Below are 25,026 nucleotides of genomic sequence, written 5' to 3' on the forward strand. Positions count from 1 at the left end.
ACATCCTTTTCAAGGTGTAAAGGCCAATTTCTGATGTATTTATTATTTATTTATTTATTTATTTATTATATTTATATACCGCCCTCCCCAGGGGCTCAGGTATTTGGGTAATCCTATTTGAATGGCGTGTGCCTCTGAAAATCCATTTTCAAGATGTATTTATGTCTTGTGCACTGGAAATCTGAGGGCAAGATGGTTTTGAAAGTTGCATTTGTCTAGCCTGTTGGACAAGAACAAGTGATGCTGTTGGAAAAGAACAAGTTGGTTATTTTATTTTGAGGAACAAAATGAGTTGAAATTCAAAATCATAGAATTCTGATATGCCTGTAGTGTAAGTTCACACTAATTGTGTCTTGTATAAAAATAACAACCTGGTAATAACCAATTTAATTTGGAAATGAAAGCCACACTAAATGGCATCATAGTAGAATCATGTTCCCAGACCCACAGTTATTAACAGCAGGAGACAATGGGGAGCTAATTCTGTCCTGCAGATAGCCAGCGGCTTGACTGTATTTACTTCCAGGGCATTTCCACACTTTAGTAAAAAATAACTTTATGCCAGCTGAATGGCAAAGTGCTAAATTTTATTGCGCTTCCCAGCCCTTCCTCACCTTTTTGCTGTCTTGCCTTTGTCTGCTGCCTTTTTGTGCATCCCACCCTCTACATCTGCTGCTGGAAATGGTGGAAGACAGCAACATGCCTTACATGTGCTGTAATTCATGAGTCCTTTGATTGGGGCGGGGGGATCGTTCCTGATTTGGGGAAGGAAGAAAACTTTCGAGGCACGCTTTGTATCACAACACCGAAAAACATTTTCTTTTATTTCTGGCATCTTCTATACCTGTGTCCACCTATTCATCGCTCCAGGCAAATTGCCATTTTAAAAAGAAATTCCTGTCCCCAGGAGAGGGAGGCAGGTGTGAGGGCTGGATGATGGCCTGCTGGTTGCTCTCCAAGTGCTAGCGCTTTTTAGATTGGTGAATCCAATTTATGCGATTCCCAAACTTGCACTTTATAATGGAGGATATGGTGAGCTGTTGGTTGGCCAGACACTGGATGTGGCCAATGTCATGCCGAGCGGCCAGAATTAAACGCCTACATCAGAGAGTCAGCTTGGTGTAGTGGTTACTAGCACCAGCTTCTAATCTGGCAAGCCGGGTTTGATTTCCCACTCCCCCACATGCAACCAGCTGGGTGCCCTTGGGCTCACCACAGCACTGATAAAGCTGTTCTGACCGAGGAGTGATATCAGGGCTCTCTCAGCCTCACCCACCTCACAGGTTGTCTGTTGTGGGGAGAGGAAAGGGAAGGCGAATGGAAGCTGCTTTGAGACTCCTTCAGGGAGAGAAAAGTGGCATATAAGAACCAACTCTTCTCCTACATTAGGTAAGCATTTCACTATATTTATCATGTGCAGAAAAGATCCCCACCCACCACCGTTTTGGAGCCCAGCTGCAAGAAGTGTCCCCAAAAGTGATCTGCATGGAAGGTTCAAATGGACAGACAGTAAGAACCTTTTCTGCCCATTGATTCTCCCATGTGTGCCCCTCCTCCCTATATGTTTATTACCCAGATGAGTTGAGAGACCTATTGTTATCTAGTTCTGCCCAACTCATTTAAATGAGAATGACATCTGCAGATGTATTAATGTAACGTAGATGAAGCATAACGTCAATCTTTAACAAAGCATTTGCTCCGTAAAGCTATAAATAGAGCCTCAAGGGTTCCCTTGGAACAAGTACTTGATCAAGCAGAGAGGACAAGACTTCTACATAGTTCTACTTGCCAGCTGTCTTCTCTTGTCAGTTGTGTGGTTCTTCTAGCTCCAGTTATCCTGCTTAGTAAATGCTACAGACTTCTGTCACTACTAAGAATAAACCTCTCAACAACAAGGCTGTGTCAACCCAATATACTTCAGGAACTGGATTGGAAAGATGACCTGCTATAATGACCTCATATGAATCTATATAAGACTCTACAAGCTACCTCAGAGTTTGGATATTAACCAAGGGGACTACTAACTCTTTGGGAGTGCTGCAACCATGTCACAGGTATGAGCATTTTTGTTGTTCTCTAGGATGTTGTATTTATTTGCAACTGTAGTATGTTTATAATTCTTGCTGCTTAATGAATACATATCTCACCAACTATTAATTTCAGGGTTTTTTTTGTGCTGTGAGATTTATTTTGATTAATTGAGCTTATTTCAATTTCAGCATTCTTCTGTGAAAGACTAACTATCTAATTATTCTAAACAAGTATTTTTGAGGACAGTGTAACAAAAAAAGCATTAGCATACCTTTCTTGCCATCACCCCTTCCCACAAACCAGGCTTTCAGCTCAGTATTAATGAATATATTTAAAGCCTACACTATAGATATTCTAATCTCAGTCATATTTTTTTACTATTTTAGGGTTAGATGCATACATGATAGATACGCCTTGACCTGAAGGGAGGAACGTGTGTTATGCTCAGTTGTTCATGCTCCTTATTTTCATAGTCTATGCAGAATACTAAGTGAAAGCCTTAATTGCTAAAAAGCCATTTCTGTCCCTGAGCCAAATTTTAATATTGAGACAAATGTTTCATAATACTCAGTGTGGACTTTCCTATTTCCCCCATAGGGGTCCAAGTCCAAAAAACAAATTTCAACATGGAAAGGGTTATGCTGCAAATAAGAAAAAAGGGAAAGTATTCAGAGGTCCCTGAGAGAAACTGTATAGAGGAATTTGGTTCTGTTTACTTTCTCTTCACAGTGAAGCATAGCTGAAGGCATCTAAGGCACTCTTATAAACAAACACTCTCTCTTCCTGTGATTTATTACAGAACGGATTGTTCTGACTTGCAAGCATAGGAATGCATTGTGCCTTAAAGGTTGCCCATAACTAAACTGGCCACTTCAGTAACATCAGAGAGAATGCTTCTTCCTGGCAGAAATCGGCAGACCTGCTGTTCTGTCAACTACTGAAATGTTAGCTACTTTGCTAGGTAATTTGGTGTTTTGGCAGAATGCCTGAATCTGCAAGTTAAATTGCCCTGTAAAGGCTGCCTTCAATTGTTCCATATGGTGGCTGTTATAATATAGTAAGCAATTCCTGCAGAGTAGCCTGCCACTCAGCAATATTCTCAGCTCAGACTTCCAGATGATGACTGACAAAACTGGAGGAAAAGGCCTCCCACATGGAGGTTGCCACGTGGAGTGATTTTAATGAAGTCTCCATGTGGCATGGCTACATCCAGAGACAATAAACCTCTAGATCCCAGTGTCAGGAGGCAACATCAAATCAAGGCCTCAGCCTCTATGTCCTGTTGCTGGACCTCCAGAGGAACTGGTTGGCTACTGTGTGAGGCAGGATTCTGGACTAGATGGACCACTGCTCTCATCTAACAGGGTTCTTACACTAGCCCAGGTTCATTCTAAACTGACTGTTTTCTGTCCTACACTGAGCCATTTTTACAACTTTCCTTCTCTGTGGCTACAAAATATGTTAACAGAATGATAACCCATTAGGACTAACCAGTTAATGAGCTGTTCATTTTTTGTATTTCTGTATTCTTTGGCTCGCTGTCTTGTTTTGTTCCCTAGAGAGCTGAGCTACTTTTGTTCCCACAGTAAACTGGCAGCAAATTATTCCCATGCATTCTTCATGAACCAATGAGAACATATAGACATCTCCATTACTGCTAACCTCCTGCCTGCTGAGCTTGTATATCAAATAAGAGTTTGGGTGGTTAACCTAAAAATTTCAGCATTTTTGTGTAAGTGGTTTAGTATAATGCATATGTAAACTTGTGTTCATGTTAACTGCTGCATATACCAAGATGAATACTTTAGCCTTGTTCTTACCTTAGCACAAGGAGAATGGCAAGTTTATACTGTCAAGCTTATCCTGGACAAATAATTTCATATTAACAATGAAGTAAATCTCAGAGCAGTGGCTGAACTGTAAATGAAATGCATAAGTACTTCCAAATACATACATTCACAAAACCTTACCCTCTCCATTGCTAGTGTTTTCTGGCTGTTGGAGCACCAGATTGGTCCCCATTGCACCCTTTTGTCTTAAACCTGTGTCTATACTTAGTGAGGAATCCTGCAAGCAATCTAACCCTGCAGTTAATCATAGTTATCACAACACATCTCACTTCAAAAGACAGGGATGTAGACTAGCGATTATATTATCACGGAGCAGCTATCCTTTAAGGCTACCACTGTACAAAATGGCTATAATTGAAATTGACACACTCTCAGGTTGCAATTGTTTCTGTGTTGTATAGTAACTTTTGAAAGTCCAAGCATACTAATATTTTATCTTTAGGAATCAACAAGAATGATATAAATATAGACGAATTGCTTCAGAGGCATTGATTAACACATCAAAAGAACTCCTGATGGTTCTTAAGAAAAGTATTTTGAGTACATGTTCAGAAAACCTAGGAACCAAAGCATATGGGTTAAAAGCTCCAGGCTCTTCACAAAATCTAATCAGTTTGGAATTAATCTATTGTTAGAGTCCACATCTTGCTTTAAATTAACTAAGGCCGTTAATGTGAAGCAGTCATTAAAGCAGGCAACTTCAGTAATTCATTGAAATCTAAGGAAGAAGATTTGCCCTCCTATTCTGTTTCTTCATAAATAGAACAAAAAGTCATTGTCAATTAGTGTTAATGAAGTATTATATCCCATTCTATCGCTTATGAATAACTTTATTAAAATTAGTTTTATTTGGTAGCTTAGTTAAGGACAAAACTAACAGTCTTGAAAACATTAGTTGCCCAATTATGCAGTCCACAGAAATACTTAATGTCAGAGGACTGCATAGCTTCTAGATATTTAAACAGCAATTCCAGAACAGGGTTTCCTGAGAGCTCCCTAGGGACTCCCTAGCCTTTCCCCTATATCCTGCCTTAATGGATTCAGCCACAAGCTATTCTTGCCTTGCTGTGAAAGCAGGAAACCAGCTGCTTCCATTGACCAGGAGGTGTCATTCTCGCATAGTTACCACACCTGGGAAAGGGGGTGGAGCCCGTCTGCCTACTCCTGCCTCAAATCACCTCCTTTCTCTCCCACCTCAGTCCTTCTTGAGTGTGGCAGAGAGGTGTGGCCAATTGTCAGCACTTCCAACCTGGTTCTGGGGTTCCTTGAAATCTGAAAAATATATCAGGGCCTCCTCCATGGTCAAAAGGCTGGAAAAGGTTGTCCTTGAATCTCTATGAAATGGAATCTTCCCCTATAAAGCTGCTAGGGCAACAGTGTGCACATAGCAGCATTTGAAAACGGAAGTGCCTACTATAGAGGCAGATTTCATGGAAACAGTAGATTATAATTTCCTCAGCAACTATCTTTTTTGGCACCTATGGTGTTACCTTGGAATATAAAGGTAAAGGTAAAGGTAGCCCCTGTGCAAGCACTGAGTCATGTCTGACCCTTGGGGTGACGCCCTCTAGCGTTTTCATGGCAGACTCAATATGGGGTGGTTTGCCAGTGCCTTCCCCAGTCATTACCGTTTACCCCCCAGCAAGCTGGGTACTCATTTGACCGACCTCGGAAGGATGGAAGGCTGAGTCAACCTTGAGCCGGCTGCTGGGATCGAACTCCCAGCCTCGTGGGCAGAGCTTTCAGATTGCATGTCTGCTGCCTTACCACTCTGCGCCACAAGAGGCTCATACCTTGGAATATAGCTGGATGGAAAAAACATCCACTAATGATTAGTTTTTTAAATATCTTCTGTTGTGTTAGATCCTGTCAAACATTTATGCTCACGCTAAAATTCTTGCACAAACAAATACAAGATAGTTATTGCAAGTAACCCTTGCACTGTCAAGTTGGCCATATACTGTCCTGTGCAACACATGGCACAAGATGTGATGTCCTATTTCTGTTTGTGTAACACAGATCACAAGACCTATTTCAGCATACATCTCCTAGTCAGCATAACCTTTGATCAAATCATTATACCTCAAAATATTTTTGAGTTTTATACACTTGCATGCTGACATTACTTTGCTTAACAAGTTAGAGGAGATGCTGCCAAGTTGTTCAAAATGCTGTTTCATGAATTAATGCAACACACTAAGAGGTATTCTCATACAAATCACTGATTTGATGAGTATCTTATTTCTAGAAGGAAGAGTATTCAATGTAATTTTTTACAGGAAAAATAATCTCCAACTCCTGTCAACTCAATATTTTTCAGCTCAAATTTGATTATTTTATCAACTATGGAGGATGCTCAAAAGTGGTTTCCAGTTAGTATTGAAATTAGGGAAGGCTCTGTTGATATCCCCCCATTAGCATCCTTGTTTATATGCATCAATAACTCAAGTATATATAAAAGGGAAGAGATCAAAACTGTCCCAATAAGGCACGCCCTTTGGATGAGTAAAACAGGAGTCCAGTGGCATGTTGAAAACTAACAATTGATTCCAACATAAGTTTTTTTGAGTCAGAGCTCAATTCACCAAATGCATGAAGCATTAGACAGATGTATTTATACTCAAAGGCTGGAGGGGAAAGGTAGTCTTAATGAATCTAGGGCCCTGTATAAAAGTACAAAACAGGCCCCCAGACTCATGGCTGCCACACACACACATACTCTCACACAGAGCAGGGTTCCAAGAGAGGAGCGTCTGAGCCCCAGTGTGAGGCAGGTGTGAGTCACTGCTGTGAGTGGAAAGCACAAACCCCCACAAGGTGCTTGCTATTCACTGGAGCACTCATTGACATGATAAGGTGCTCACCATCTTCACAGTGAGCGGGCAGGTATTGTGTTACTAGCAGTGCAATGAATAGGGTCAAGGTTACCCAACTGGCTACATGTGGGGGAGTGCAGAATTGAACCTGGCATGCCAGATTAGAAGTCCGCACTCCTAACCACTACACCAAACTGGCTACTACCTGCAAACATAATGGGCTGGCAAGCAGGTGGGGTACACACTGCCAACATGGTGGATGAGTGAGATGGGCAGGCTAGACATCTGTCATCAGCATGGTAAATGCCCCTGTGGGGGCCTGCTTGCCTTCCCCCCTTCCATTGGTGACACAGAGCAGAGCTGTTTTCAAAGCCATTGCTGTTTCTCAGTCCATTAATGACAGGGTGTAGACCTGACTGCTATCCTGAAGCCGCTGCCACCCACCACAGTTCTAGAGAGATTGACACCAATGGCACTGTAACAGCTGAGCAGTTAAGGCCCTCTTCGGTACCTCCCGACATGAGGCATCTGTTGTGGTTATCCTATGGTTAAAGTCATCCCTTGGAAAAATGTTACAGAGTGTGGCTAGTCTGAATACTGTTTTAATCAAAAGAGTACTGAATCCACTTAATTTGTGAGATCCGCTCCCAGTAGTTAGTTAATCAATGAAGTAAGATTAACATAAAATAGGTTGGTGGAGGGGGGAAGAACAGATGTATAACTCAACTGTAAAAAGATGGATGTGCGAAGACAGCATTACCTATAGTGAATGAAAAATGCCAACACCTTGTTGAGGCCTGGCATGCAGACAGTACTGAGCATCTTGATGAATTTTGATTTGGTCATTTCCTGTTAGATTCTAAATTGCTGAATTAGCAATGCTCCGGTATTAGTTATTACTAAAATTAGTGATCTGTGGTATGCTGCTGATGCAGTATCTCTTTCTCACACCAGATTAGGACCCTCTCAGGCTCTTAGAGAGGTTTTGGGAATGAGTTTCACCATCAGCAATTCTTGAGGATCATTAAAAGAACATTCCTTTGATTCTTCCTGTCCTTGTAATGCATATGATATAGATAGTATAATAGCCCATGTGGAATAGCCACCATAAAGTAGATAGACAAGAAGTTTGTAGTACTCTTTGTCTTGACTTGGATGTCCCAGTTTGGCCTGATCGTGTCAGATTTTGACTGTTAAGCATGGTCAGCCCTGGACCTGGTTAGTATTTTGCTAAGAAGCCACCAAGGAAATTCAGTGTTCCTGTGCAGAGGCAGATGATGCGAACCTCATTTATTTGTCTAGCCTTGAAAATTCAGGGTTTCATGAACCCATGGGGTCTCTTGATGGCCTTGGAAGGGTTTCCCAAATGGGTTGAAGTTAATTTTATATATTTTAAATTTGTTAAATATTTATCGGTTGATATGACCATATATGGTTCCCCCCTCAAAGTGGCCATTGATGGTCCTGGATGGGGAGGGGCCCTGGTTGAGCTTGTACACAGCTATGCTCCCCAACCATATTCTGCATAGTCATGCCACTTTGGGGGCTTCCTGGAGCCTGAGGAATAGCAAAAAAGTTTAGAAAGGCTGCTCCAGAGGGTCACTGTAAATTGGCTGCAAATTTATGGATGGTTTTCACCACCCCGAGTCTGTTCAGCCAAGATTTTGGCTACTGAAGCATCTTGTCGATGGCAATCTATAGATTACAACAGTGGTTTGGATGGATGGAAAACATGGTGGCTCTGCCGAACGCCGGAGCTTAGGGCTCCGCCCGGCTTTTGGATTATGAATGCCCCTGACTTATGGAGCGTTCTCCCCCTTGCAATTTTTGGGGGGTTTGGGGTTAGTTTTTCCTTCCGCACTTTTATGGGAGCGGTCTGATGGCCACTAGCAGCGGGACGGAGGAAAAAGCGACTGAAGGGAGAAGGGCAGCGACGGCCTTGCGGAGCAGTTCCAGCACTGGACTTGCATTGGACGCCTCCCCGGCGAGAGTCACCGCAGCAGGGGGAAGGGGACCAATGCAAGCCGTGAGGCGCGCATGGAGCAAGCTGTGGCAAGGTCCCCTATGCCAAGGGCTCTTGTAGAAGATCTTACAAGGCTCCCCTCCGAGCTGTCTGCTCCCTCCACGAGGCTCGGCGCTTCCAAACGTGTCCCCCCACCTGGATCAGGGCGAGGAGGGATGGAAGACCTTTTACTCACCTGGCTGAAGATGGTGCCGCAGCAAGAGAACTACCCTCCCTCCTGGGTTCCAGGCTGGAGTCAGCTGGTGTTGCGGAAAGGCACGGCAACAGTGGGTGCTTGCGGCTGGGGGCCTGGGCTGTGGTGGGGGAGCTTTGGGCCACTCTCAGTGGCTGCAGTGGGGATTTCATCCAGCAGACAGTGGGAGGCCCCCTTGGCTGACCCTCTACCCATGGTACGATCGGTGCAGTCCTGAGCGGCTTCTTCCCCGGTTGGACTGTGTCCTGAAGGACAGGGAAGACAGCAGTGCTGCAGCTTTAAGAACTGCAGAGCTGAGACTGAAGGAGTGGAGACTTGGAGCTCTTGGGCACCACCCAGTGGCTACTGGAATATCTACCAGAACTGGGCCTCTGATTTTAGTATTCGCCTCTCTGGTACCATCTGGTGGTGGAAGACCAAATATCACCTTAATTTTTTTTTCTTTTTCTTGCTCCTGCTTGCTGGAGACCTGGGACCTCTCCTGAGGTGGAAGGAAGATTTTAGAGATCATCACCGAGACAGGGGATTGATAATTGTGGGCTAGGTTCAGCTGGATTGGGGGGGTGGACTGGGGGGCAGAGAGAACCCCTGGGACAGGCGGTATTTCGCCCCTGCAGTATGGTCTTACCTCTCCAGCTGCTAGATTAGGAGTCGGGGGGTGGGGGCAGGGTGGTGATAGAGATAGTGGGGTGGGGAGGGTTAGGGGGGTTAGTGCAGCTGGGAAGTGGAGGGACTTAGCACAGGAGTTAGGGTTAGTGTCCTCTCTCAGGGGGGTACATGGAGAAGGGTCAGCCGGGAGGGGGAGCAGATGCTGGGGTCAGGATCCCAACAATCATCGGCCAGGGGCGCTATGGCTGGGGGAGGAGGTTGGACAAGAGAAGGGGTGGAGCACTGGTGTCCCATATAGGACTTCGCCATGGAGACATGGCCGGCGCCCTGGGTGTGCTCGATCCCCTTCTAACCTCTATCCCATCCCCAGAGATGTGACGGTTGAGGCTAGGGAGGATCCGACCTTGGTCCTGTGCAATGCAAGGTCAATTAAGAACAAGGCCTCCACTCTGCAGCATTTCTTCTCAGAGTCGGGGCTGACCTTGCTTGCGTGATTGAGACCTGGGTGAGGGATGGTGAGTCGGTGGCCCTAAAAGAACTGCCCCCCCATGTTACTTGGTCCTACACCAATCTTGGACCCACAAGAGGGGAGGGGGGTGGCAATTCTGGTCCGGGAGACTTTCACCTACAGGGCTCTCCCAGCGCTGGAAATCAGTGGAGTGGAGTGTGTTGGTATTGGGTGGGACTCGGTCGAGAGCTTGGCTATCTGGTTGGTATACCGTCTGCCCAACGTGCCACCAGATGCCCTGCCCTGCCTGCTGGAGGCGGTGGCCGCCTGGGCGTTGCAGTTCCCTAGGTTCTTAATCCGGGGCGACTTCAATGTCCATGCGGATGCGCCCTCTTCAGGACTTGGTGGGGACCTGGGGTCATCCATGGCGACACTAGGGCTCTCACAATTTGTTACCGGGCCCACTCATCACGCCAGCCACACGCTTGACTTGATTTTCGGTGCCGGGATAGAGGTGGTTCTGGAGCCAGTTCTGGCTGTGCCATGGTCAGACCACTATGCCCTGCGGGCCCGGCTCAAGATACCACCCCCTCCCCAGTTGGGTTGCGGGCGCATTCTTGCCCGCCCGTGGAGACTCATGGATCCAATGGGTTTCCGGAATGATCTGCGGGACTCGATGCCTCCTGGTGACTCACTGGCAGCGTTAGTAGAGGACTGGCAGTCCCGTCTGACAGCCGCTATAGATGAGATCGCTCCTAAGCAGCCTCTCTGCCCTCGACTCAAACGGGCCCCCTGGTGCACGGGAGTGCTCCGGGAGAAGAAAAGGGAGGTGAGACTAGACAGAGTATGGCAGAAGACTCATGACGAAACGGCAAGAACATCTTATCGCACGCTTATGAAGGCATATGAGATAGCAGTAAAAGTTGCAAAGAGGGATTTCTTCGCCACGGATATTGCGTCCACAAGCTCTCACCCTGCCCAATTATTTAGGGTAGTTCAATCCCTCACCGCCCTTCAGGGGCACCAAAATATTAGCCAATTGGAACTTGGCTGTGAAGCATTAGCGAGCTATTTTGCGGACAAAGTCTTGTCACTTCGCCATGACCTTCCCGCCACAATTAATACAGTAAATGAACTGGAGGCATGTTGGCCGCCTTTGGTAGCGAGGTTTGATTGCTTCAGACAGCTCTCTTCTTCCAAAGTGGACAAGTTGCTGGGTTCGGTCAGAGCGACCACCTGCCCCCTCGATCTCTGTCCCCTCGTGGCTCCTCAAGGGGGGCGGGAGGGAATAGGAGGCCAACTCAGGGACATTATGAACTTCTCCCTGAGTTCCGGGGAGTTCCCTGAGCGGCTGAAGGAGGCGGTGGTTCACCCTCTCCTGGAAAAAAACAGTGCTGGACCCTCGACACCCTACCAACTACCGCCTGGTGTCGCACTTAGCATTCCTGGGCAAGGTAGTGGAAAGGCAGACTAGCTCCTAGTCTTCTTGGAAGAAACTTCAGCACTCAACCTATATCAGTCTGGCTTCCGTCCTGGCCACAGGGTTGATACAGTGTGGGTCTCCTCGCTGGATGACCTCCGTCACCAGCTGGATAGAGGCAGGTCAGCCGTGCTGGTCCTTTTGGATCTGTCGGCTGCCTTTGATATCATGGACCATGAATTACTGGTCCACCGCCTCGCTGGCACAGGGATATGAGACACAGCCTTGCACTGGATACTCTCCTTTCTCCAGAACCGGACCCAGAGGGTTACAGTGGTGGATGAGTTCTCGCGCTCCTATAGACTCCCTTGTGGGGTCGCACAGGGCGCGGTTCTTTCCCCCACATTATTCAACATCTTCATGCACCCTCTGGCCCAGCTGGTGCAGAGTTTCAGGCTGGGTTGTCATCAGTACGCTGATGACACCCAGCTCTATCTCCTTATGGATGGCCGCCTGGACTCTCCCCCGGAACTATTTGCCAGATGTTTGGAAGCGGTGATAGAATGGTTCAAGCAGAGTTGTCTGAAACTCAACCCCTCCAAGACGGAGGTCCTGTGGCTGGGTAGTAGGGGGCAGGACCAGGAAACGTGCTCACCCACCCTGGCAGGGTGGCAACTCACCATCGTGTCCCAGGCCAGGAATTTGGGTGTGAGTATTGATGCCTCCCTGACTACGGAGGCACAGGACAAGAAAGTAGCCGGCCAGGTGTTTTTCCATCTTCACCAAACCCGACTACTAGTGCCTTACTTGTTCCCCGAACACTTGTCCACTGTGATCCATGCAACGGTCACCTCCAAACTAGATTTCTGTAACTTGCTCTACGCGGGCCTACCCTTGTCCTTGATCCAGAAACTTCAGCTAGTGCAAAATGCAGCTGCTAGGGTCCTCACTGGTACACCTTGGAGGGCCCATATCCAGCATGTACTGAGGCAGCTGCATTGGCTGCCTATTGCTGCCCGGATCTGGTTCAAGGTTTTGGTCTTAACCTTTAAGGCTTCACGCGGGCTGGGACCCACACACCTGAGGGACCACCTATTGCCCTATGCCCCCCGCAGGGCCTTGCGCTCTGTGGGCGAAAACTTGATGGTTGTTCCCGGCCCTAGGGAAGCACGCCTAGCCTCTACCAGGGCCAGGGCCTTTTTGGTCCTGGCCCCCACCTGGTGGAATGAGCTCCCGGGTGAGCGGCGGGCCCTGCGAGATCTTTTGGCGTTCTGCAGAGCCTGCAAAATGGAGCTCTTCCGCCAGGTCCATTGTTGAGGCTGGGGTCAGCGAGGTACACCGATGGCTCCCCCCGGGCTTCTTGTACATCATTGACCTCCTTCTTCACCCCCCCCCCCTTAGCAATGGGGGTAGGAAGGGAATCTTTTTGCTGCCACCATGTTGATGGATTTTAAGTCTTTTAATGGGAATTTTAATGTGGTTTTTAAGACATTGTGACCCGCCACAAGCCGCTTAGGGAGTGGCGGGAAATAAATTGAAAAATAAATTAAAATAAATAAATAAATAGTTGTAATTTATAAAAAAAATAGTCATTAGGATCAGATCTTGGATGATGAAGGACATTTGGTTACATGTAGCTATAACTCCTGTACATGCTTGGTTACCTAATTTCATTACTAGTTTAATCAGAGCCAGTGAGATATAGTGGTTAGAGTTAGCAGGCTAGTATCTGAGAGTCCCATGTTCAAATCCCCATCCTGTTATGGAAGCTGTCACTGAAAGATGCACCTTGTTTTATAACATACAGAAATATAGTGACAAGGTTTGTAGGCTAATCATTTTTCTCTGCGCTGTAATTATGACTTGGATGATGTTAGAGATGAGCTGATTCTCCCCAGCTTTGTATCATTTTGGATTAATTCTCCCTGTTCTCCTGGGATTTGTCTCCTAACTTCCAACAAATTTTGCAGATAACAGAATCCAAGAAAAAAAGAGAAAATAGGGCTCCCTTGGGAACTTCCTCCCAGAAAAGTCTCATATGCATATACTCTGAGGACCTAGTGAAAAGTGCTTTTTTGTGCTATTATAGTGAAATGACTTTAAAATACCTTTGGGCATAGAAAGGTATAGCTTTGAAGGAATTTATATTTTTGTCTTGGTATAATTTGGGACATTAAAAAAGTTGTCTGTGCCTTTATAGACACTAGAGAAATAAAATTGGGAATGGAAATCAAAAGTGCAAATTCCTCTTGAACTTTTCATTAGATACTTGATTAGAAGAGCAACCAGGCTGAGGGGAAGGGATGACACCCCAAATAGGATGTCAGAATCATCCTGTTATTTCTCATAGTACAAAAATGTCTCTTTAAAGCCAGCTCCTGTCAAAAAGAAGCGCCCTCCAGTGAAGGAAGAAGACCTCAAAGGGGCTAAGGGAAAGCTCTCTAGCAACCAGGAAATCAAATCTAAAACATACCAGGTCATGAAGCAGTGTGGTAAGTACATAGTCAGTGCCTTGATGTCAAAGAACTCTCAAACTCACATTTTTAGTGAAAAACGTGAAAACTGATTCCTATGTCCCTTAAATAATTTGACATTTGAGGCTAAATATATATAAGCAGTACATGTTTCCATGTCCTACTTACAAGGCTAACTGCAGTAATAAATTGTAAGGGTTTTGTTTTGTTTGTTTTTTTGCAATTTTATGTTGCCTCATAACTACCTCACAGGTGATGTATGAAAATAAAATTGTATAACAACACAATCCCAATAAAAAGCAACATAAATGAAAGGCAGTAATCAGTGGGTGTAATTTTTAATTCAATTTTTAAGGCCAAAAATTTGCATATAAATGCCAGTCACAATTTCCCCCACTCCTCATCACTAAATGTGCAGGAGAATAAAAATGTTTTCATCTTTAGCCTAAAACATAACAAGGAATAGAACATTTGGGAGGACAGACCCCTGTTTCTCATGCTTACCTAGAATTACTAGGTCCCTTCTGGTAACCAGTGGGAGATGGGAGGACTTACCAGGAGAAAAATAAAGACCCTGCTGTTATTACAAGCAAGGCACCAGAAGTGGCATCATCATGCTCTAACACCTGGGTGACAGTCTGGTATTTGGGCAAAATCTCTATGATAAAATTGGTTTCTACTATAGAATATTTGCTCAAATACCAGAATATTGCCCAGAGGTGACTGGAATGATGATGTAATTTCCTTTGAGACACTGGTGATGAGACCTGGACCTTCCTTTTTCTCCTGTTAAGTCCCCCTGCCAGCCAAATGATCAGCAGCTCAGTGGCAGGGCCTGGTGGTTGGATATCCTCACATCTACTGGTAGATATGACAACCCTATGCCTACCTGTCTTACCTCAGTAAATGGTAAGACACTACAGAGAGCCTTGAACCCATTCTTAGCATTTGGGCAGGTCCATACTCTGTATGGGAAAAAGGAGTCCTCAAGATAAGTTAGTGTCAACATGAGCTTTGCTGGAATTTAGATACTTTGTCTGATCTGAGGTTAAGGGATTATAAAATTAAACATAGCAACTCCTTATTTTTCCCATGTCTGAGCATTCCTAGATGAAGACATTATTACCTATAACATCCTTTCTCAACTTTTTTACCATTGCAAAAACCCTGAAATATTCTTCAGACTTCAACAAACCACAGAAGTGGCATGATCATGCAGAAGATGGTTTGGAAGCATAGTTGTATACATGCCCACCCATGACCCCTCCCCTTCCCATCCCTTCAAGCCCATCATTTGCCATTTTGGGAGGGGTGGGTGGGTCAACATGACCATATATATGGTCATATAAACTGATAAATGTTTAACAAATTTTAAAATATATCTAAAAAACTAATTAATTCCCACCCAATCAGGAAACCCTTCTGGGGCCATCAAGAAACCCCAGGGTTTCACGAAAACCTAGTTGAGATAGCCTGGCCTACAGCTTATCTTATGACCATTGTTTAAATAACCCTAAGTGGAATAATGTTTGTTGAATTCTGTAAATGTTTTGGGTCAGTAAACTACTGGAATAGAAAGTAAGTGCTGCCTTGAGATCCCTTCAGTGTACAAAATAGCCTGGAAAATGTTCAAGTAATTGGAATATTAAGCCACTTAAACAGCTTTTTTTCTTCATTTGGTGAACTACAAGAATAATTTAAGTGCTGCTATGGTAATCCATCATGGAGTTTTTAAGGCAAGAGAGGAGCAGAGGTGGTTTGCCATGGCCTTCTTCTGCACAGCAACCCTTGGCTGCCTCGGTAGTCTCCCATCCAAGTATTAACCAGGGCCAACCCTGCTTAGCTTCCAAGATCTAACAAGCTTGCAGAGAGAGGCAGTCTGTACATTTAATAAATGAAGCCTGGACTAGTCTGAGCTATTCAGGCTGCTAGTTGAACTACACTGGCATGGGATGTCTTGGGAAACACTAAAACAAAACAACAGCCACACCTGCCTCTCCCTCTCCCCCCCCCCCCCCCCCGCAGTGAGAAGTTAGCCAGGCTGTGAGCGAAGCGGCCGCTTTGGCGGCCACTTTTCTTGCGGCCTGGCGAGCTTCTCACTGTGGGGGTGGGGGAGAGAGGCAGGTGGGGCTGCCGCCAGCCCAGTACCGAGGCCTTTGCAGCCCGGCACCGGTCCGCAGCCCGGGGGTTGGGGACCACTGAACTATAGGCTGGTTTGTAAGTTACTGTGTTAATGAGATACCACTCTGAAGCCTTTCTGTGCCAATACTGCCATCTAGGTCCAACAGCCAATGCAAGCCAAAGTGTGGGGAAACTATTTCAAGAAACTGTTTCCTCCCCCCTTTCCCCTTTTAAAGGACATGTGTCATTGGAGCACATACATATTTCTCTCCCCTTTTTAAAGAAGAACTAAATACATTTAACAACAATACCACCAAATTGTCTACTCAGGGAAGGATTCTTCCAAAATGGAGGGAAAGTATCTGTCGTTAGCTAATATATTGTATTTTTAAAAGTACATCTGCTTGCATTTGCTGATATGGCTGTATAGACCAGTCATACGATGAGCAGTTTTTTCACTGTATGCATGATATACATTTAAAGATGATAATGCATTTGTCATGTTTTTCCACAGCTGCTGTTGCCTGTAAATCATCCAAACTGAAGTGCTAATTATCTCCTGTTCCTTTTCCAGAGCAAGCTGGCTCGGCAGCTCCATCTGTATTCAGCCGAGATCGCACAGGAGGGGAAACCGTCTTTGATAAGCCTAAAGAAGAGCCTGCAAAGAGTGTCTTTGGCTGACTGCCAATTCCAAGAGCTGAGCTGAATATTCCTCATGTAGTATTTAACTCCTTGTTTTGCTTTCACATGCACCAGTCTTATTACAGCACCATTCACTTAATTGTTTTAATAATTAACAAGATACTTGCATGGCAAAATAAGCTTCTTTTTTATACTGCTAGATGTGTTGTGAGTGATTCAAGTTGGGTGGTAAGCCCCTGGGTGCAGACTGGTATCATAATGACCAATTTTGTTGCATGCTTATTTGTCTTGCAGACTTGCACACCAATTCCAGTTGTGCTCTTCACATTGATGTGCAAAACCAATAAAGCGTGGTGGATTTGATTTTGGTGAAATGCTTGTTCAATTAAAGGAAAGAAACAGTTCTTGGCAGAAGAACTTGCTCAGAAGAACTGTATCCACTTGTATTTATGCTCAAGGGATTCCCAGCACAAAGTTGAAGCTATTTACTGTTAACAGTGGGAAGGTGCCAAATAATATTACTGGTAGCAGCCTCCGGCTAGTAAGTCTGGCTTATATATAGATATGGCCTCCCGCCGTCTGGAATTCTTCCATGACTCAAGATTTCCATTCTGCCATCTAGAAGGAAAAGGCTGTTTCCAGGCAGCAATGCAATTGGAGCCTCTTTTGCTCTTGCTTTGATTGCTACAGGCCTAGGCTTCCTCCTGGGAGAGCAGCAATCGAGCAGCTGGTTAGAATCTTCATGACAGCAAAGCAATAGGGGAAGGCAACCATGTCTCGGTCCCTTCTCTATGTGTGTTACAAGCGGAAGGGGAAGCCGGATTTCTCATCTGGAGTATAGGAAGCAACAGAGAAAACAGGCAGAAATTGATGTGAAGTCAAAGTAGTCAGTAAAAAGATTTATTTGAAGACTCTGTTGCTCCTCGGGGTGTTCAGTCCCCCACCAGACCAAGAATTTTTGGCTGCCAGAAATGTGGGAAGAGAAACCTTTTAAATATTAAAAGCTGGGTCTCACAAAGGCACGGGATCACCAAAGAGCTTTCAAAAGAGAGTATCCTGGAGCCTCAGTACAGTAATCTAGGCCTCTTCACAGAATTCTTCACATCCAAGACCATAAGCAATGGCTCAGGTTCACAAGACAATAGCCTCACAATGTACTCTTCCTTGATGAATTAGTCATGAGTATCAGAAGGAACCATTGAGCAACCTCTTGGCCTTTCTCAAACAGTGTCTAACTGGCCTCTCCTCAGGTGATTCAATCGGCCTGTCCCCTGTTACCTCACCTGGTGCCCATGATCCTACTCTTCCTTATTATATTTGCACTTTCTCCATTTCTTCATCCTCTACTCACCAAAAATTCAAATCCATCAACAGAAAGCTAGATTGTATACTTTGGATTCCGATTCCATCATGGTCTAATTTAGTTTCAAACACAGCCAATAGCTGAACTCCTATATAGGAGCCCAGGGCATCTTCATTCCTCCAGTTTCATAGCTGGTTGACTCCAAACCTTCTCCTATTACTGACAGGAGCAGAACCTCCTTACACTACTGGAACCCCTTTGTTTTAGTTTACTTTTCACTCTGGATTTATTCTTCTACAGCCTTGTGATGGGGATCATGGAGTGCAGTTATTCCCTGTGAACAAGGCGTGCCACTAAATGCAGATCGTAGATATCCAGCGGTGCACATGTGCTACAGCTGACTGGATTTATCCTTCTATATCTTTCTCTCTGGTCCCCACTTCGTAGCTCTCCAACCTCCCATCCCAGTTTCTTCTGCTTTTCAGTAGCTGGTCTTCCCATGGAATCGTTTTCCTCCTCCTTCTTTCCTACTTTACAGTTTTACTGTTTAGACCAGGGGTAGTCAAACTGCGGCCCTCCAGTGTGAACCAGTGTTTCTGAACTGAATGCTGGGAGGGGCTCTTGGGAATTGTAGTCCATAAACATCTGGAGGGCCACAGTTTGACTACCCCTGGTTTAAACAATCAACGCTTCTTTTCCATTCAGGGCAACCCCTCATCTGTACTTCTGGATTGGTTTGCTCTGGACTAGCCATGTAGGAAGAACATAATTTGGATTAATTAGGTATTTAGTATGAAGTAATGCGACTGAAAGTGGAATGGCTTTAATGGATTGCCGCAGGTAAATTACTGCTACTTTGTTGCCGTTGAATAATTCAGTCTCACTGTTCTTCTCTTCCTGTTCTGTACATTTGTTAGAGAAATAAAGTTACCAGCTATCAAGAGACAAGCTCACCTAATAGTCACTTGTCAGTTCAGAAACGCTGGTTCACACTGGGATGTTTCATGGATGTTTCTCTCTCTCTGAAAACCCAATCTCAAGCAGACTGTAGCTTCAAAGAAGGAGATAAGAAAGACTGGAGGGCCAGCAGAATCCAGGAAGGAGGTTGGCCTATGCTTACATCTAATTAGTGCAAGGACCCATGGGAGGGGGATGGTGCTTAATTAGTATCATCATGGTTGCAGAGTGCACAGCCTCATGACTGGTTATGGACCTCTGGATACCAACATATTTGATTAGTCTAGTTACATCATTGGCCATATCTTTGATCCATATCAAGATGGATCATTGGGCATGAAAGCAAGATTTTTCATTCTTGTTTTACACTTTGTCTGAATTACAGCTAACTGTGGCATACTTCTTGATTCTGGGTGGGCCATGTTGTATTCAGTCTTGCCAGGCAACATCTGGATTTAGAACCTATGCTTGTAAATGTACTTCATTGTTCAGTGCTCCTATATTGTATATTCCTGCAAATCTGTAACCGCTCCGTGGGAGAGGTATAAATAAAAGGCTAAGGGGGGGTAGGGGTGGGCCCGGTCCATGATGGGCAAGACGCCAGTCGCCAGTCGCACACAGTCCTCGGACTGACGAGTGACGCCTCCCACCCCGCCCCGCCCCGCTCCCCCACTCACCTTTGCCTGGCAGTCGCCATTATGCAGCTGCCCACCAACGAGGTAGGTCCCAGCCCCCTCCCTGACAGTACCACGCCCTCCCCCTGCCATGGGGAGCATGCTGTACACGTTGCTGGTGTGGTGGCTGTGCTTCCCGGCCCAGCCCAACCCTCCCCCTCCCCTAGGAACCCACCTCCTCCTGCTGACCTGGACAGCACGCCGTTCGCATCCCTAACAGTACAGCTGTGCTTCCTGGCCCGGCGGGAACCTTCCCCAGCCCTCCCCCTCCCCCAGGAAACCACCCCCTCATGTGGACCCGAGCAGCATGCTGCTTACGTCCCTGACACCGTGGCTGTGCTTCCTGGGCCAGCGGGAATCTTCCACGGCCCTCCCCCTCCCCCAGGAACCCTGTGCGTGGCCTCTGATCTATTCCCCTGCAACTGGCCCCCGCTCGCAATCCCTTCCCCCCTCGTTCCCCCATCCCTTTACCGTGCACCTTCCTACTTCCCTTCTTCCTTCCTTACTTCATTTCTCTCCCCCCTTTCTGCCTCTTTCTCCCCCTCTCGTTTCCTTTCTTCCTGTCTTTCTGCCTTTCTTCCTTTTTCCCTTACTTCTCTCCATCCATCCACCCATCCTTTATTCTCCTTTCTCACTCCCATCCATCTTTTCTCTTCTGCCTGTCTCCCATTCTATCTCACATTGCTTACCGTCCTTTCTCCCCTTCTCTCTCTCACTTTCTCTCTCTCTTCCTTTCTCTCTCCTACCTTTCTCTGTGCCTGCCTGCCTCACTTCCTCCCCTCCCTTCGGGGGGTGCCCCTCATGGGGGGCCCTCCCGCACCCACCCACTGCCCACTAGCACCCACTGTATCTCTTATACAGCAGGCTTGATTTCTAGTTCTTTTAATAAACCACCTTAATTCATCTTGTGGCATTCTTGGGTTTGAGGGCTTCAGTTTGAATCCAGTACTTCAGTACAGTGGTCCTCAACCTTTTTATCACTGGGGACTGGTCAACGCTTGACAATTTTACTGAGGCCGCTGCCTGAGTGCCTGCTCCACTTGCTTTCCCGCCGGCGGGAGTGTTTCAGGAGTGTTGCAGATTGTGTGCGATGTCTTGCAGAACTGCAAATTAGTAGCGTTTACAATTTGCGAGCCTTATGCTACATTAAAGTCGTGCGGAATGGATCTTAATCTTTTTTGGAGGGTTAACCCCCCCTCAAATAAAACCCCTTGTGCATGCCCTTGTGACAATTAGATATGTACCACCTTTAACCAGTAGATGGAGCTAGACTATTTCCTTAGTGTTTCATACACCATATATTGCTGTTTTGTTGCTTGCTCTGAAATGGTTTTGTTGTGGCATGCTAGATTCTGAGAAAACTCCCAGTAAGTTATTAAATAGTATCTATTTAAGTGGGCATTTCTCCTGACTTGGAAAGCCCATGGTACATTGCTCTCATTGGATCTTGGAAGCTAAGCATGGTCAGCCCTAGTAAGTATTAAAGCAGCAAAAGAGCTAGTTTCATTAAACTAACATAAAATACATTTAAATGTTTTGGGAAAATACATCAGGGGACCCAAAGGCATTGCTGGTTACTGGAAATCAGAATTGTTTCGGTATGTTGCCACCACTTAGTCATTTGTACTTTGGTACTTACTTAGCTGTGTGATTCAGTCATTCATGAATCTACTGACTTATGTGACTCTTCCCCCCTCCTCACTATTTTCACATTACCATTGGATGTCATTTGTTGTTGGCCCGATTTACAGTAAAATGATACAGGAACGGGTATTCCATACAGCAAATTTCCTTATGTTAATGAGCTGTCATTGAAGTACTATGGTCAATTTAAACACTTTTAACTACCACTTTTCTCCCCACCCTTTTTTGCTGTGCAATCGTTCTTAGAGTTGTTGTTTTTAATGTGAGCGCTATAGCACTAGACCAATATAGCACTTTAGCACTATAGTGGCACCATTGAGATGCATTGACTCCATTGACTAATGTGCTACAGCTGTCTAACACTAGCATTCACATTAGAATGTTTTAAAAACTCAGACGATCATGCAATGAGATTGGGGGGGGGAACATCATTGCAGGAAATGCTACAGACATTTTAAACAGCACATCAGTGATTCAGGAGCACAATGAAGGAGTAAAAACCAGAAGAAAGCAGTTTCCCTCAAAAGCTGCTCAGCCATGCTTTGTTAACACAATACAAGTAGGTTTGTATGAACAGATAAATTCTGCTAGCAGACAGTCTGAAATGACAGAAAATTCTGGTAACAATCAGTTACTGAAATGGAATCCAAAGGCAGTTTGAGAATCCAGTCTGTATCTACTGCATTTACTTTATTAACGGACTCTAGACCTTGGTATAAACATGAGGGTTTCTGAAGACGAATGTTCAGAAAGACTTCTCCCTTGACAGAAAGAACGGCAAGCTGATGAGTCAGTCACTGACAGTCCTCCAGAGGGCATTAATAACACCTGCAAAAGCCACAGTAATACAGACTGATCATTCTCTCCATTAATTGGTTGGGGCCTGAATTCATCTTGACAAACTTCAAGGCTGCTTCTCCACAGCTGCATGCAAAGGTTCTAAAAATAACAGTGCCACCAAAATGCCAAAGAGTAGAGGAGATAGATACCCCTCTTAGCCATTTCAGCTTTTCTTATTTTGATTGCATAATTTGAAACACTGGAGCACATGACAGCAATCTGCCACTGTGTCCCATGACCTCCACAAAGTTAGCTCAGAAGGATCATCCTTTGAGGGAGTCACAGGGCATCTCCATCCAAGCAAAGACCAGCACCACCACTACTAGAGCTGCCAGCTCTGGGTTGGAACATTCTTGGAGATTTCAGTGAGAAGGCATGGTTTGAAGAAGGGAGGGACTTCAGAGGGGTCTAGACGTATCCTACAGTCCACCCTTCAAAGTGGCCATTTCCTCCAGGGGAACTGATCTCTGTAGCCTGGAGAGCAGATGTGATTCCAGAAGATCTTCAGCCACAATCTGGAGACTGACAACCCTACCACCCTTGCAAGGCACATCAGCTGAAGTGCTGGGTGGGGTCAACCTCGCTTGGTGAGGCCTCTGAAAAAACCTCCAGGAAAGCCATCAGTGGGCCCATGGCCCTGTGCCTTGGAAAACCCAGCAAGAACTGCCTCACTGGTAAGATAAAGCGCAAAAGCTAACCAGCTCCAGTATTTGAAAGGACAGGTAAAAAAGGACAGGTAGTAAAAAGCTCTGCCACACCTAAGAAGAACCTAACCAGACTAATAATAACAGCATTTCTTTCTGAGTTTTCAAGAGAGTTTCATGTCTTTTCATATTATTTTTACAATAGCCCTTTAACATAGATCATTATTATTATATTCTGTAGGTTAAAAGTCAGGTATTAGCTTGCTCAGAGGCTTAGTGAGGGCAACATGCCAGGCAGCGTCTTGCTGTTCTTGTTTTACACTATCCAGCCACTGAATGCTCCCTGGGGTGCAGGAGAAATTTAAGGGTGAGTGATTGGGCAGCAGCAAAGGCCAGTGTGTCTTTTTGTTCAACAGCTCTGGATAGGAATAGGCTATAGGTATAGTAAGAGTCTCACATTTCTGCAACTGTGTCCACAAAGGCTGCAGACATTCATGGCTTGCCTTGGTGCTGCATTTGGGATCCCCCATGGCACAGAAATAACTAATTACGACATAGCCCTAGTGAAAAGAAACGGTATAGGAATGAATGGGGTATTTCAAAATCTTGTCTACTAAACTGTACTGGCTCTGCAGCACTGTGTGAGGAGACGTTATTAGGTTCCAGAATAAATAATGAGATAGGAATAAGAATCCTGCAATGAAATGGTAGGGGGTAGAGGTGCCTTCTTTCAATTAATAGGCTCATGTATTATTCTCCACTGCTGATCTCTCCTGTATGAAAATCCCCTTTGGATCCATGCAGAGAAGTAATAATAGCACATTGGTAATTAATGCAAAAATAAACTGTGTTAGCAGAATATTGGAAGCAAAAGATATTACTAATTATGGAGGAATGGCTCGGTGTAAAATATGTACCTGGAGAAAACAGTTTATAGACAAAGCTGGGATGTTAAACAAATTATTTATGATATTTTGTTATAATACGTTATCTTTTTGTTGTTCTAGATCAATAATAAAATCCATAAATTTGTAAGGAAGACATACATTTTGGGCAATAGGGATATGCTGTACATGGTACATTATACTTAGAACAACATTGGTATTGTACTATTATGACAGTCACAAGCCTCTTGTGGCGCAGAGTGATAAGGCAGCAGACACGCAGTCTGAAAGCTCTGCCCGTGAGGCTGGGAGTTCGATCCCAGCAGCCGGCTCAAGGTTGACTCAGCCTTCCATCCTTCCGAGGTCGGTAAAATGAGTACCCAGCTTGCTGGGGGGTAAACGGTAATGACTGGGGAAGGCACTGGCAAACCACCCCGTATTGAGTCTGCCATGAAAACGCTAGAGGGCGTCACCCCAAGGGTCAGACATGACCCAGTGCTTGCACAGGGGATACCTTTACCTTATTATGACAGTAAATTTAAAACATTTCAAAAGATGTGTCATCTGGGCATGGAACTGGGATCACTGTGGGGGCCACGGTAGTTATGTTTCCTGCACTGTGCAGGGGATTGGACCCTGGAGACCCCTTTCAGCACCATGATTCTATGATTCTGTAACCTGTAGCCAATATCCAGCTGCTTTCAGTGTCTCAAGTCCATCAGCCCTTGCCTTTCAAGCAAAGCCTTCATCATTGCCATAGGGATGGTTAGGCTAGAATGCTGAGTATCCTGCTAAATGATGTCACAACCATCTTCAGACATGCATAAAGCTTGCCCACAGTGGTTGCTGTGCAGTCTGCAAAGACCTGCTCGGTGGCATACACCTTGCCGATATGGCTTATGCTAACCTCTTCCTTTGCATGTTACTCGTGCCTCTTATGGGGCTAGCTCTTCTGTCCCCTTGGAAATGCTCCATTGCGGACTCTCAGACAAATGTTCTTGAGCCCAAAGGCTCCATGGAAGAAATCTCGGCAGGTGACTCTGAACCCTCCTTGAATGAGCCCTCACCTCAGGGGACTTCTGTTTCTCCCACTTCGGGCTTCTTGCAACGTCAAATTGACAACATTAAGGGTGATTGTCTTTGACAATCAGCTGAAGAAGAAGTTGACTTACCTCATCCCAAACACACCGGTGAGGAGACTCATCTCTCACATGATCCGCATCCTGGAAATAGATTGCAGGTCACCCACACTCCAGGTGGCTTGTGCCAAACTCATTGCTGAAACAGACCTCCTCATGAAAGTCTTTAGTGAGCACGTCAATGAAACATCCTCCCTATGGAGTATTTGGCCCTCCGTGGACGCAGCTGATACGACCACAGCAAGAACACCAAAACTGGAGAAGACTTCGGGCAGGCTAGCAAATGAGGGGATTCCAGCACGTGGATATGGAAA

At 45.4% G+C, this 25,026-nt stretch overlaps 1 protein-coding gene across 1 annotated transcript; it reads left to right on the forward strand.

Moving 5' to 3' along the window:
• Positions 1 to 1,794: 1,794 nt before the first annotated feature.
• MUSTN1 (musculoskeletal, embryonic nuclear protein 1) lies at positions 1,795 to 16,990 on the forward strand. Its single transcript, XM_077325769.1, has 3 exons — positions 1,795 to 2,054; positions 13,762 to 13,882; positions 16,560 to 16,990. The coding sequence occupies exons 1-3, from the start codon at positions 2,046 to 2,048 to the stop codon at positions 16,664 to 16,666; spliced, it is 237 nt and encodes a 78-aa protein (XP_077181884.1). The 5' UTR covers positions 1,795 to 2,045; the 3' UTR covers positions 16,667 to 16,990.
• Positions 16,991 to 25,026: the final 8,036 nt, after the last annotated feature.

The sequence above is a fragment of the Paroedura picta genome, chromosome 3 (genome assembly GCF_049243985.1).
Source record: "Paroedura picta isolate Pp20150507F chromosome 3, Ppicta_v3.0, whole genome shotgun sequence".
Taxonomy (NCBI): domain Eukaryota; kingdom Metazoa; phylum Chordata; class Lepidosauria; order Squamata; family Gekkonidae; genus Paroedura; species Paroedura picta.

Coding starts and splice junctions, on each gene's coding strand:
- MUSTN1 (XM_077325769.1), top strand. Junction 13,883..16,559: donor CCAGGTCATGAAGCAGTGTG/GTAAGTACATAG, acceptor TTCCTTTTCCAG/AGCAAGCTGGCTCGGCAGCT.